Raw genomic sequence first — 14558 nt, 5'->3', positions numbered from 1 at the left:
TCGTCTATCCCTCTCCCCCAGGCCTGCCAGCTTCTCCTCCAGCAGCAGCAGCAGAACCCCCAGCAGCAACAGCTCACCTCACCACAGCAGCTCCAACAGCTCCTACAGAACCAGAGGAAGTTCCCCCAAAACCCACGCCAGCAGGCCGACCCACAACAGGTACTACTTCTACTGCTACTGTTACCACTACTACTACTATTATATTGATTAGGAGATGACAGGTCTAATACAGAGTCATGTCTGTCCTATTAAATATATTCCCAAATACATTGAACAAAAATATTAACGCAACATGTAAAGTGTTGGTCCCGTGTTTCATGAGCTGAAATAAAAGATCCCAGAAGTCTTACATACGCACATAAATGTATTTCTCTCAAATTTTGTGCACAAATTTGTTTACATCCCTGTTGGTGAGCATTTCTCCTTTGCGACGATGATCTTTCCACCTGACAAGTGTGGCATATCAAGAAGCTGATTAAACAGCTTGATCATTACACAGGTGCACTTTGTGCTAGGGATAATTCATTCCTCAAATGTGCAGTTTTGTTACACAACACAATGCCACAGATGTCTCATGTTTTGAGGGAGCATGCAATTGGCATGCTGACTGCAGGAATGTCCACCAGAGCTGTTGCCAGATAATGTAATGTTAATTTCTCTACCATAAGCCTCAAGTCATTTTTAAAGAATTTGGCTGTACATCCGACTGGCCTCACAACTGCAGACCACGTGTATGGCATTGTGTGGGCTAGCGGTTTGCTGATATCAACTTTAAGAGTGCCCCATGGTGGCGGTGGGATTATGGTATGGGCGGGCATAAGCTACGAACACAACTGCATTTTATCGATGGCAATTTGAAAGCACCGAGATACTGTGAAGAGATCCTGAGGCCCATTGTCGTTCCATTCAGCATGATAATGCACAGCCCCATGTCGCAAGGATCTTTATACAATTCCTGGAAGCCTGCATACTCACCAGACATTTTACCCTTTGAGCATGTTTGGGATGCTCTGGATCAACGTGTACGACTGCGTGTTCAAGTTCCCGCCAATATCCAGCCACTTCGCACAGCCATTGAAGAGTGGGACAACATTCCACAAGCCGCAATCAACAGCCTGATCAACTCTGCAAAGAAGATGTCACGCTGAATGAGGCAAATGGTGGTCACGCCTAGGGCTGTTGCGGTGTCCGTATTACCGGCGGTCACCAGTCATGAAGGCAGTCAAATTTCACATGACCGTTTAGTCCCGGTAATTAGGATTCTCCAAGCTCTGATGCTGCTGCTGGTTATTAGTAGCCTACCAAACTTGCTAACTGCCTGGTACTCAGCACTCTATTGTCCCTCTAGTCATTCTGACATCAATGCAAATGTCTTTGAAAATCTAATCAAACACTTCATGAGAGCCCATGAGCTCATGTTGAGCAACATTTCTATAGGCTATGCAATTGCGGGAGAAAACCGAGTGATGGCCGGTAATAAAAATAGAATCCCATCAGCTTTCTATAGGCTGGGCCTACTATATTTATTTCTCAACTTTCCTAATATTTTTTATTTTTATTTTCTTTTTAATTTTATCCCATTTTCTCCCCAATTTTCGTGGTATCCAATCGCTAGTAATTACTATCTTGTCTCATCGCTACAACTCCCGTACGGGCTCGGGAGAGACGAAGGTCGAAAGCCATGCGTCCTCCGAAGCACAACCCAACCAAGCCGCACTGCTTCTTAACACAGCGCGCCTCCAACCCGGAAGCCAGCCGCACCAATGTGTCGGAGGAAACACCGTGTACCTGGCCCCCTTGGTTAGCGCGCACTGCGCCCGGCCCGCCACAGTAGTCGCTGGAGCGCGATGAGACAAGGATATCCCTACCGGCCAAACCCTCCCTAACCCGGACGACGCTATGCCAATTGTGCGTCGCCCCACGGACCTCCCGGTCGCGGCCGGCTGCGACAGAGCCTGGGCGCGAACCCAGAGACTCTGGTGGCGCAGTTAGCACTGCGATGCGATGCAGTGCCCTAGACCACTGCGCCACCCGGGAGGCCCTACTTTCCTAATATTAAGCACATTGCTTATATTTACTAAAGGAGAATACCCTTGAAAATAAACCACGGGGAAAAGAGCCCTCCATTCGCTATTTAAGTGCATAGATGACATACATTTTTTCCTCTGCCCCTGTTTTGATACAGGTGCATGATAATGGTAGATTCTAAATCAAAACAAATGTCACATATATTATTTAGTATATGTAAAGACAAGATTAAATCAGTAATAGTGTGATGGGTGACAATTAGCCAATCACTTGTGAATGATGCCCAGAATAAGAAACAATGTATTTTTTTGTCAACTTGTTCAAATCATAGTCACACACCTCATGTAGCCTAGCCCATAGGCCTATATTTTCAGGACCCTGTCTTTCAAAGATAATTCGTAAAAATCCAAATTACTTCACAGATCTTCATTGTAAAGGGTTTAAACACTGTTTCCCATGCTTGTTCAATGAACAATAAACAATTAATGAACATGCACCTGTGGAACGGTCGTTAAGACACTAACAGCTTACAGACGGTAGGCAATTAAGGTCAGAGTTATTAAAACTTAGAACACTAAAGAGGCCTTTCTACTGACTCTGAAAAATACCAAAAGAAAGATGCCCAGGGTCCCTGCTCATCTGCGTGAACGTGCCTTAGGCATGCTGCAAGGAGGCATGAGGACTGCAGATGTGGCCAGGGCAATAAATTGCAATGTCTGTACTTTGAGACGCCTAAGACAGCGCTACAGAGAGACAGGACGGACAGCTGATCTTACACATGGTCTGCCACTGCGAGGACGAACACCTGCACAGGATCGGTACATCCGAACATCACACCTGCGGTACAGGATGGCAACAACAGCTGCCCGAGTTACACCAGGAACGCACAATCCTTCCATCAGTGCTCACACTGTTCACAAGAGGCTGAGAGAGGTTGGACTGAGGGCTTGTAGGCCTGTTGTAAGGCGGGTCCTCACCAGACATCACCGGCAACAACGTCGCCTATGGGCACAAGCCCACCGTCACTGGACCAGACAGGACTGGCAAAAAGTGCTCTTCACTGACGAGTTGCGGTTTTCTCTCACCAGGGGCGATGGTTGGATTCGCTTTTATCGTTGACGGAATGAGCGTTACACCGAGGCCTGTACTCTGGAGTGGGATCACAGCATCATTGGACTGAGCTTGTTATCATTGCAGCCAATCTCAACGCTATGCATTACAGTGAAGACATCCTCCCTCGTGGTACCTTTCCTGCAGGCTCATCCTGACATAATCCTCCAGCATGACAATGCCACCAGCCATACTGCTCGTTCTGTGCGTGATTTCCTGCAAGACAGGAATGTCAGTGTTTTGCCATGGCCAGCGAAGAGCCCGGATCTCAATCCCATTGAGCACGTCTGGGACCTGTTGGATTGGAGGGTGAGGGCTAGGGCCATTTCCCCCCCCCAGAAATGTCCGGGAACTTGCAGGTGCCTTGGTGGAAGAGTGGGGTAATATCTCACAGCAAGAACTGGCAAGTCTGGTGCAGTCCATGAGGAGGAGATGCACTGCAGTACTTAATGCAGCTGGTGGCCACACCAGATACTGGCTTTTGATTTTGACACCCCCTTTGTTCAGGGACACATTATTCCATTTCTCTTAGTCACATGTCTGTGGAACTTGTTCAGTTTTTGTCTCCCTTGTTGAATCTTGTTATGTTCATACAAATATTTACACATGTTAAGTTTGCTGAAAATAAACACAGTTGACAGAGAGGACGTTTTCTTTTTTGCTGAGTTAACTTTATTAAAGTTATCACAACTAAAGTGGCCAAATAACTTCTTAAAATTAAGCACATTAATCCGCCTTACAAGGAGCGTGAGAATTTTCACTATAAAATGCACAATTTATAATCAAAGCATAACATGCATAATTGCATTTTTGGTCACTTTTGATAATTGTGTTTTCCCGCTAATGAAACATTCGTGCTTATAGCCAACTACAATGTGTGTATTGCTGCGCTTATAATGTGAAGAAAAAGCCTAATCATTTATTAAAATGTTTAAGCGAAATGTTCTGATCTGTTCCGTCAGCCACATTGCATAAATATGTTTTTTTGATGCTTGTGGTTGTAATTAATTTGAGATCTATTGCATCCCACAACTGTCCCAGAGTATGTTTGGAATTTTTATTTTGCGCACAGAATTGAATAGGTCGACTTTTGCACTATGGGGGATAGTAGATCGACATAGGCTAGTGCTTTTGCTGTTCGTTTGGCCTTCTCATCTTGTTGACTGACAAAGTAAATGTGGACAATTCTTCCAATATCTTCAATATGCACCTTGGAATTTGTCTATCTTAACTTGTAGCCTGTGAGAGACCCGATCACTTGATAACTACGGCTTGTGCCGCACACTCAGGGAGAAGGGCACAGCGCAGCACCCCGGGCCGCAAAAGGCATGGATTTTTTAGGGTGCGTTACAGCCACTAAGGGCATGCTGCCGTGAAATTCGAGGCATTATCAAGTGCTTGTCAAATTGTAAATGAGACTATTGGCGTGTGTACACCCTTCGCAAAAAAACAAAGCAGAGCTCGTGCCTTTCAAGCGACTTTTTTCAAATGATCATTAGTTTCATCATGCAGCCTTACAATGTATTAAATGTCAAAACATATAGCCCAACGTTTGTAGAACTAAAATTACATTATTAACTCTAAATTAAGCATATAGGAGTAGCTGTTTCTTTGTTAACCGCTCAACACCACATGTCAGAACATAACATAATATTTTATGCCACAGGACAGTGATTTGTATACTGATAATTGGTACTGCATTTCAGAGAATGTTACTTGTATACCAGTCCAAACCCCGTCTTTTAAAATGTGAATGCGCTTTTTAGATATTTTTCCTTTTTTTTTTTTTACACTTTTGGCACTCCCTCAAATCGCTTGGAGAAAATATTTATATTTTATTCAGCTTTGTTCAATTGTATTCTTCATACTATTAAATAATATAAAATAATGCCACGGAATTTTAAGCAAATCATGTCTGCTAAATGAACTAGTGTAGCCCACTAACATTTGGCATAGCCACATCAGGACCTAACATAAAGACAGCTCAGAGTATGCTATTCTTTTCTTCTGAAATAGACTACATTTTCTTCATGCTTCTTTAGACCTGTCTAACATAATGGATTTATTGTGAAGGTGTAGGCTATATTACATTGATTTATTAGACTTTTTAAAATGGCTTGTAGGCTGCGTGTGGAAGCAAGGAGGTGCTAGATGTGTTTTATGTTTTAAAATGGTCAATTACCGGGAGACCGACCAGTTATTTGCTTGACGATCACTGGCTGACAAAATTCTGTGACTTCCACAGCCCTAGTCACACCAGATACTGACTGGTTTTCTGATCCAAGGCCCCTATAAAAAAAATATATATATATTTTTTACATTAAAAAAAAAAAAAAGAAAAGGAATCTGTGACTAACAGATGCGTATCTGTATTCTCAGTCGTGAAATCCATAGACTAGTGCCTAATGTATTTATATAAATTGACTGATTTTCCTTATATGAACTCTAACTCGAACTAAATTTTGTTGCGTTTACATTTTTGTTCAGTATAAATGTTTTCTCAAATATTTTATTTTCTGTTAAACTGTGTGCACTGAACTGACATGTATGATGGTGGCAGACACGATGTTCAGATGAAGGGAGTGAAATAGTCTGAAGCGCACTACTGCGGTGCTCAACTCAAACAGTGGTGTGTAGCCTACTGTAGCTGCTTGAAAAGTAATTCAATGCCTATACTTTCACTTAGGATGCAACTTTCCAGTGCTACTGTTTTTGCCATGTTATGTTGTTATTCAAACAATCATAAGCTATACAAATAGTCGCACACTCATATATATATATATATATATATATACGGTATATATAAACTCCCAGTAATTTATTGGGTAACTCACGTTTCGGCATCACTGTGCCTTCTTCAGGTAATGCTTGAACCAGGTTGTGTAGACACAGTGCCATTACTGCAACCAATGACACTAGTGAGGGGTGTGTCATAATTATTAAGTTAGTTTCACTCGATTCATTCTAATTGTTAAACAATAGTTTATAGCATATTGAATATACTAGGCTATTATCATCGACATACATTGTTTAATTCAATTTCACATTTAATTTCCTATTTCATAAAGAAAAATGTTATCCATAAGAGAAAATTGTTCATTTGGGGCCTGAGATCAAAGTGAATATTCAGACCACTATGGGTCAATGTTTTTAGATGGGATATCCAGTAAGCCTTCTTTTGTAAAAGTAGGATCTCGATGTTACCTCCTCTCCTTGGTAGAGCAACATGCTCAATGCCTGTGTATTTGAGGGAGGAGATGGGATGGTTAGCTTCAACAAAGTGAGCTGCTACTGGATAGTCAGTGTTCTTACACCTGATTGGGGCTGCAGTGTTCTGCTATGCATTGTTTTAATTGCATTTTTGTTTGTCCTATGTAGGCTTTCCCACATGAACAAGTGATAAAATAGATTACTGCCTTGGTCTTGCATGAGATACACCTAACAGGGATTTTTAGACCTTACAGGGATTTTTAGACCTTATAATGCACTGTGTGCATTAGCCACATTTGTAGTTCCCATTTGTAATGGGTGTCAAGAGTGTCTGAGTGTGCAGGTCAGATCTCACCAAGCTATCTCCAATATTGTGACCACGCTTATAGACCACCAGTGGGGGTTCCTTGAAGAGTTGCGTGATTATTTTTTTATATATATTGTTTTGTCTGATTACAGAATATGCCAGTGCTTTTTCAGGATCTTTCATGTCCTCCGTACACTTGGTGGAAAAGACTGTTGCGTTGTTTTTCTTTGGTTGAGTTTTTAGCATTTCCTCTCTTGGTTTTTGAGATATTTTCATCATTGCCGCATCAATAGTTTTGTCCTTGTAGCCTCTCATTTGGAATTTCTGTCATTTTCTGGTTGCCACAGATTTGTTTAACCCAGCATAATTTGCTATATGGTAGACCATTCTTGAGGGGAAGGGGATGCATACTATCCGCACATAGCATGGTATTGCGGTCTGTGGGCTTTGTGTATACTGTACGTCTGTGTGTAATGCATCATCCTCTTTGATGATCCATAAGTCCAGGTAGTTTATTTCTGTCATCAGTCTGCATGGTGAATTTTGAATTATTCAGAGCGAGTTTGGAATTAATTTAGTTACTGCTGATTTCCTTCCCAGAGCACAAAGACATCTATGCATCTCTTCCATAGGAGGATTTTAGAATGTAGGGGGTGTGTCTGTTGGATGGAGCAAGGGTAGAGTCTCTCTGCTGAAGGAAGTGTTGCAGCGCCTGCAAGCCTCCAGTGTATGGGATGTTAGTGTACAAGCTCTCCACATCAAAAGTGGCCAGCAGGGTGCCCTCTGGTATCCTTCCTAAGCCCTCTATCAATGAGATCTTGTGACAAGTGTCTGACATAAGACGGGAGATTCTCAACCATCGGTTTAATATGGTGGTCCACAAACTTAGAAATGTTGGACATCACAGTCGATTGCTGCTACAATGGGTCTACCTGGGGGAGGAGACACTTGTTTTGTAATTTAGCGACTGTATAAAAAGTTGGTATCTTAGGAAATTTAACACAGAAATTCACATAATAATTTGGTGATTTGTCCTGATTCCAAACAGCTTTCCACTGTGGATGAGATTATGCTGTAATTCTAGGGTAGGGTTATAATTCAGTTTGCGATAGAAGTCACCTTTTAGATAGTTGTCGCGACTTTCATTCACATAGTCACATTTGTTTTGTATACAAATTCCTTCTCCTTTGTCACATTTTTTTATGATAATCGAAGGATCTGACTAAGTCCTTAAGAGCCATTCTCTCGTCTCTACTCAGGTTATCATAGGATTTGTGTTTCTGTTAGTCTTTCAGTAGGTCACCTACATCATTTTCAACAATCCTGCAGAAGGTTTCTATGGATGCATTGCATTTGGAGGGAGATAGGAATTAACTTTTTGCTCTATCCAGTAGCAGCTCACTTTGTTGAAGCAAACCATCCCATCTCCTCCCTCAAATACACAGGCATTGAGCATTTTGCTCTACCAAGGAGAGGAGGTAACATCGAGATCCTACTTTTACAAAAGAAGGCTTACTGGATATCCCATCTAAAAACATTGACCCATAGTTGTCTGGAAATTGACTTTGATCTCAGGCCCCAAATGAACAACTCTCTCTTATGAGCAAGTCTTATAAATGGATATATTCTTTCTACAGCTCATCAACGTACACACCCAATATGTTCCACCTGTTGATGATGCTTATTATGCATTACATGTAACACTTTTTTATTAAATAGGAAACAATTAAATATATGTGAAATTTAATTAAACAATGTATGTTTATGCTAATATTATGCACAATATTTAATTGTTTCCATATGATAACAATAGCCTAATATATTCAATATGCTATAAACTATTGTTTTTTAAGTTTTACTCAATTCATTCTAATTCACTTAATAATTATGACACACTGTTGTCATTGGTTGCGCTGTTTCTCTACATAACCTGGTTCAAGCATTCTTGACATTACCCTGAAGAAGGCACAGTGATGCTGAAACAGTGGTGACTTACTTGATAAATTACTGGGAGTTTATATATAGAGTGTGCGACTCTATTTTTATAGCTTATAGTTTATTCGCCGTTAGTCAGCACCTCTACATAACATAATTTTCTCTGGGTATGCGCCAGCTCATGTTTTTATAATAATATTTTTTTTTTTTAAATCGGCCAACCCTATAGAATAGTTTGACCTATTTACCTAATAGTCTTGTTGTGTGTTTTATGCGAGATAAATATTACTCTCGAGGCGCATTCTAATTGCGAGAGCCATAGGAGGGAAACGTGTATTCTGACAAGAAGTCAATACTCAACAAACCAGTTTTGTCCTTTGTTGAAAGAGGGGGATCCCAGTTTTCCATTGCTACCACGTTTATTTGTCTGCTCCTTCCAATTGCGCGAGTGGCATCGTTTTACAAATATGTTAGGCGCAGCTGCCCAACAGAGCTCTTAAAGGGGCAATGGTATCTTAAAAGAGCAATGACATAGGCCTACTTTGGCTAAGGTGTATGCAAACTTCCGACTGTATATATTTTTGTAGTCGGGACCCGCAGTCCGTATTGACCCCGCTCTGTGTCCGGACCGCCAGTTGACTATGGGGGATGGGGAGCGTCTATATTATCAGATGTGCTATTGGCAATAAGCATCATCACCTGTAGTCTAAGTGATGCAGCATAGTGGGTATAAAATGTACATAGACAAACCTTCTGCTTCAACCTATCTGCATTTACACCATTGGACATATCCTGATTATAATTATTATTAATAATGTAATTATTATTAATATTATAAATACATAAATTATTATTCACTCAATTATTAATAATGTAATTATTATTAATATTATAAATACATAAATTATTATTCACTCAATTATTTTGGGGGGTTTCTATTACAAATACATTTAAACTCAGTTTTTCACAATTCCTGACATTTAATCCTAGTAAAAATTCCCTGTCTTGGGTCAGTTAGGATCCCCACTTTGTTTTAAGAATGTGAAATGTCAGAATAATAGTCGAGAGAATGATTTATTTCAGCTTTTACTTCTTTCATCACAGTCCCAGAGGGTCAATTAGTATTTGGTAGCATTGCCTTTTAAATTGTTTAACTTGGGTCAAACATTTCGAGTAGCCTTCCACAAGCTTCCCACAATAAGTTGGGTGAATTTTGGCCCATTCCTCCTGACAGAGCTGGTATAACTGAGTCAGGTCTCCTTGCTCGCACACGCTTTTTCAGTTCTGCCCACAAATTGTCTATGGGATTGAGGTCAGGGCTTTGTGATGGCCACTCCAATACCTTGACTTTGTTGTCCTTAAGCCATTTTGCAACAACTTTGGAAGTATGCTTGGGATCGTTGTCCATTTGGAAGACCCATTTGAGACCAAGCTTTAACTTCCTGACTGATGTCTTTAGATGTTGCTTCAATATATCCACATAATTTTCTTTCCTCTTGATGCCATCTATTTTGTGAAGTGCACCAGGCCCTCCTGCAGCAAAGCACCCCCACAACATGATGCTGCCACCTCCACGCTTCACGGTTGGGATGGTGTTCTTCGGCTTGCAAGCTTCCCCCTTTTTCCTCCAAACATAATGATGCTCATTATGGCTAAACTGTTCTATTTTTGTTTCATCAGACCAGAGGACATTTCTCCAAAAAGTACGATCTTTGTCCCCATGTGCAGTTGCAAACCGTAGTCTGGCTTTTTTATGGCGGTTTTCGAGCAATGGCTTCTTCCTTGCTGATTGACCTTTCAGGTTATGTCGATATAGGACTCGTTTTACTGTGGATATAGATACTTTTGTACCTGTTTCCTCCAGCATCTTCACAGGGTCCTTTGCTGTTCTGTGATTGATTTGCACTTTTCGCACCGAAATACATTTGTCTCTAGGAGACAGAACATGTCTCCTTCCTGAGAGGTATGACGGCTGCGTGGTCCCATGGTGTTTATACTTGCGTACTATTGTTTGTACAGATGTACGTGGTACCTTCAGGCGTTTGGAAATTGCTCCCAAGGATGAACCAGACTTGTGGAGGTCTACAATTGTTTTTCTGAGGTCTTGGCTGATTACTTTTGATTTTCCCATGATGTCAAGCAAAGAGGCAGTGAGTTTGAAGGTAGGCCTTGAAATACAGCCACAGGTACACCTCCAATTGACTCAAATTATGTCAATTAGCCTTCTAAAGCCATGACATAATTTTCTGGAATTTTCCAAGCTGTTTAAAGGCACAGTCAACTCAGTGTATATAAACGTCTGACCCACTGGAATTGTGATACAGTGAATTATAAGTGAAATAATCTGTCTAAACAATTGTTGGGGGGGAAAAAACACTACCGTTACCACCACCACCACTACTACCGTTACCACCACCACTACTGTTACTACCACCACTACCGTTACTGTTTACCGTCACCACTACTGTTACCACTACTGTTGGGGCGCCAGGTAGCCTAATGGTTAGAGCGTTGGGCCAGTAACCGAAAGGTTGCTGAATCGAATCCCTGAGCTGGCAAGGTAAGACTTTATCGTTCTGCCCCTGAACGACCCACCATCATTGTAAATAAGAATGTGTTCTTAACTGACTTGCTTAGTTAAATAAAGTTTATTATTTTGTTTTTAAATAAATAATACTGTTACCACCACCACTACTACTGTTACAACCACTACTACTGCTACTGCACCCAAAATTAGTACAGTCACCTATTTCAGTCCAAGTCAAGCACTGCTACTACTTCTACTAAATACCAGAACGTACGGCAGCGGGCCGACCCACAACAGGTACTCCTACTACTACTGGTACAGCAGCTACTAATACTACTGCATTGGAAACAACACAACCCCACTTATTTCATCCTATGACTCGGGTAAACCTTACTGTCACAGCATCGCATGGATAGTCAGACTGTGGTGATGCGCTCATGTTGCCGTGTTTGCTTACAGGGTTTTCAATCCCACTAATCCGTCATCTCTCTCCTCAGTTGGCCAGGATCGTGGCTATTCTCCAGCAGCAGAGGCAACAGCAGCAGCAGGGCGTCGGCGGGGTGGGAGTGGGCTCCAAACTGTCCCCCTCTCACCTGGGAGGGGGAGGCCCAAAACTGCCTATGGCAGACTCCCTGCCCCATCCAGGCATGGGGGGCTCTGTGGACCTGCACCAGAAAACACAGGGCTACTCTGGTGAGTGGTGTACACATAGATATGAATGGAGATAAAGGATAGATAATAGTCTCTTGTCACATACTTGAGATTTCCCTTTTTACCTGAGAGAACATTCCTAAAATTAACACATAACTAGAATATATTATTTTCAATACAAACCACTAACAATGTAGACCATCTTGAGGATTTTCATTGCATACTGACTGATGCTCAAATCAAATCAAATTTTATTTGTCACATACACATGGTTAGCAGATGTTAATGCGAGTGTAGCGAAATGCTTGTGCTTCTAGTTCCGACAATGCAGTAATAACCAACAAGTAATCTAACCTAACAATTCCACAACTACTACCTTATACACACAAGTGTAAAGGGATAAAGAATATGTACATAAAGATATATGAATGAGTGATGGTACAGAACGGCATAGGCAAGATGCAGTAGATGGTATAGAGTACAGTATATACATATGAGATGAGTAATGTAGGGTATGTAAACATAAAGTGACATAGTTTAAAGTGGCTAGTGATACATGTATTACATAAAGATGGCAAGATGCAGTAGATGATATAGAGTACAGTATATACATATACATATGAGATGAGTAATGTAGGGTATGTAAACATTATATTAAGTGGCATTGTTTAAAGTGGCTAGTGGTACATTTTTACATAATTTCCATCAATTCCCATTATTAAAGTGGCTGGAGTTGAGTCAGTATGTTGGCAGCGGCCAATAAATGTTAGTGGTGGCTGTTTAACAGTCTGATGGCCTTGAGATAGAAGCTGTTTTTCAGTCTCTCGGTCCCTGCTTTGATGCACCTGTACTGACCTCGCCTTCTGGATGATAGCGCGGTGAACAGGCAGTGGCTTGGGTGGTTGTTGTCCTTGATGACGGGTTGTGTAGGTGTCCTGGAGGGCAGGTAGTTTGCCCCCGGTGATGCGTTGTGCAGACCTCACTACCCTCTGGAGAGCCTTACGGTTGTGGGCGGAGCAGTTGCCGTACCAGGCGGTGATACAGCCCGACAGGATGCTCTCGATTGTGCATCTGTAGAAGTTTGTGAGTGCTTTTGGTGACAAGCCGAATTTCTTCAGCCTCCTGAGGTTGAAGAGGCGCTGCTGCGCCTTCTACACAACGCTGTCTGTGTGGGTGGACCAATTCAGTTTGTCCGTGATGTGTACACCGAGGAACTTAAAACTTTCCACCTTCTCCACTACTGTCCCGTCGATGTGGATAGGGGGGTGCTCCCTCTGCTGTTTCCTGAAGTCCACAATCATCTCCTTTGTTTTGTTGACGTTGAGTGTGAGGTTATTTTCCTGACACCACACTCCGAGGGCCCTCACCTCCTCCCTGTAGGCCGTCTCGTCGTTGTTGGTAATCAAGCCTACCACTGTAGTGTCATCCGCAAACTCAATTACATGCTCTGCTCATTGTACATGCCACCTGCCATCAGCTCTGACACCTTTCTGCTCCCCCCCTCAGGGTACAGTGGAGGAGTGAACATGTCTGGTCTGGACATGGGGGGCTCGGTGGTGGGGGGCCCAGGGGGCATGAAGGATGTGGGGGGGCAGCAATCCCGCTTCAAATGGATGATGGAGGGTCATTCTCCTGCCCCCTCTCTTCCTGAGAGCCTCCACAAAAACGGTGAGAGCGAAAGCCCTTATTCTGTAGTGAGTGTACTGAATTAATTACAGTATGACATGCCAACATTGTCGACCCATCAGCTGCTTTTTCATCTGACTTTATTTTTTTCTTCTCTTCATCTCACTATGTCTTCTCTTCCCCCTCTGTCTTTCCATCCCCCTCTCCCTTTCAGGTCCTATGTCCACCCCTATGAGGAGGGGTGGCTCGCCATACTCCCAGTATGACATGATGGGAGGGGAGGGGCTAGGTATGCCCACACAGGGGGACAACTGGCACCGTACTCCTGGGAACAAGATGAGCTCCAAGCCCCAGGGCACATCCAGCTGGCCTCCTGGTGAGTGGCCTTTCTAAATATCAACTGAATGTGCCGGGATTTGTTCTATCCCACCACTAACTCACTTGATTTGATCAAATTCCCTGAATCAGTTAGTGTTGGGCTGGAACAGAAGCCTGCAACTCTCTGTGACCAGGGTTAAGTCGATGAGGAGGGCTTCTATTTGCTCTGAAATTCTAATCTAGAATTCCTGTATGTTTGTCTATGATGTCAGAGTTCCAGCCCGGCGTGCCCTGGAAGGGGATCCAGAGCATCGACCCCGAGTCTGATCCCTACATGACCCCAGGGAGCATGATGGGAATCCCTGGGCCGTCCAGCCTCAATGACACAGAGCACCAGTTGCTAAGAGACAACACAGGTACCTACCTAGATTGAAGCAGAGTTACTCCTGTATCTATGACTAAGTCCACATTCCGAGCACTAGTTGCTGAGACCGGCTGACCTGACATTACTTATTACTTAACAGTAACACATTACATAAGTATATTGTCAACCCTCCATGTTCTCACATAAAGTCAAAGAAACTTGCACATAACACTGAAATCATACCCATCAATACATGCATCAGTCAGTTAAATATCAGGTTGTGTTAATAATACATATATCTTGATGGTGTGTTGATGCTAGCTAAGCTTGTGGTGTTTGTTTCAGAACCCAACCCCTCCCTGAACACCTTGCTGCCTTCACCTGGTGCCTGGCCCTACAGTGCCTCAGACAGCCCCCTCAACAACGCACACAACTCAGGTAGCAGACTGGAAAACACTCACAGTATTACTGTAAATGTGTTA

The 14558-nt window shown here is 42.5% G+C and overlaps 1 protein-coding gene across 1 annotated transcript in view; it reads left to right on the top strand.

Annotated features, from left to right (window-relative positions):
* tnrc6b (trinucleotide repeat containing adaptor 6B) overlaps positions 1–14558 on the top strand; it is a 39644-nt gene that overhangs the window by 15452 nt on the left and 9634 nt on the right. Inside the window, exons 13-18 of the mRNA XM_038974649.1 lie at positions 22–159; positions 11615–11810; positions 13275–13436; positions 13609–13770; positions 13985–14128; positions 14422–14514. Of these exons, the coding sequence (XP_038830577.1) occupies positions 22–159; positions 11615–11810; positions 13275–13436; positions 13609–13770; positions 13985–14128; positions 14422–14514 (895 nt within the window). The remainder of the gene's footprint in view (positions 1–21; positions 160–11614; positions 11811–13274; positions 13437–13608; positions 13771–13984; positions 14129–14421; positions 14515–14558) is intronic.

Source organism: Salvelinus namaycush, chromosome 35 (assembly GCF_016432855.1).
Source record: "Salvelinus namaycush isolate Seneca chromosome 35, SaNama_1.0, whole genome shotgun sequence".
NCBI lineage: Eukaryota > Metazoa > Chordata > Actinopteri > Salmoniformes > Salmonidae > Salvelinus > Salvelinus namaycush.
Note: the sequence above shows the minus strand (reverse complement) of the source record. Positions and strands in the feature narration are given on the sequence as shown.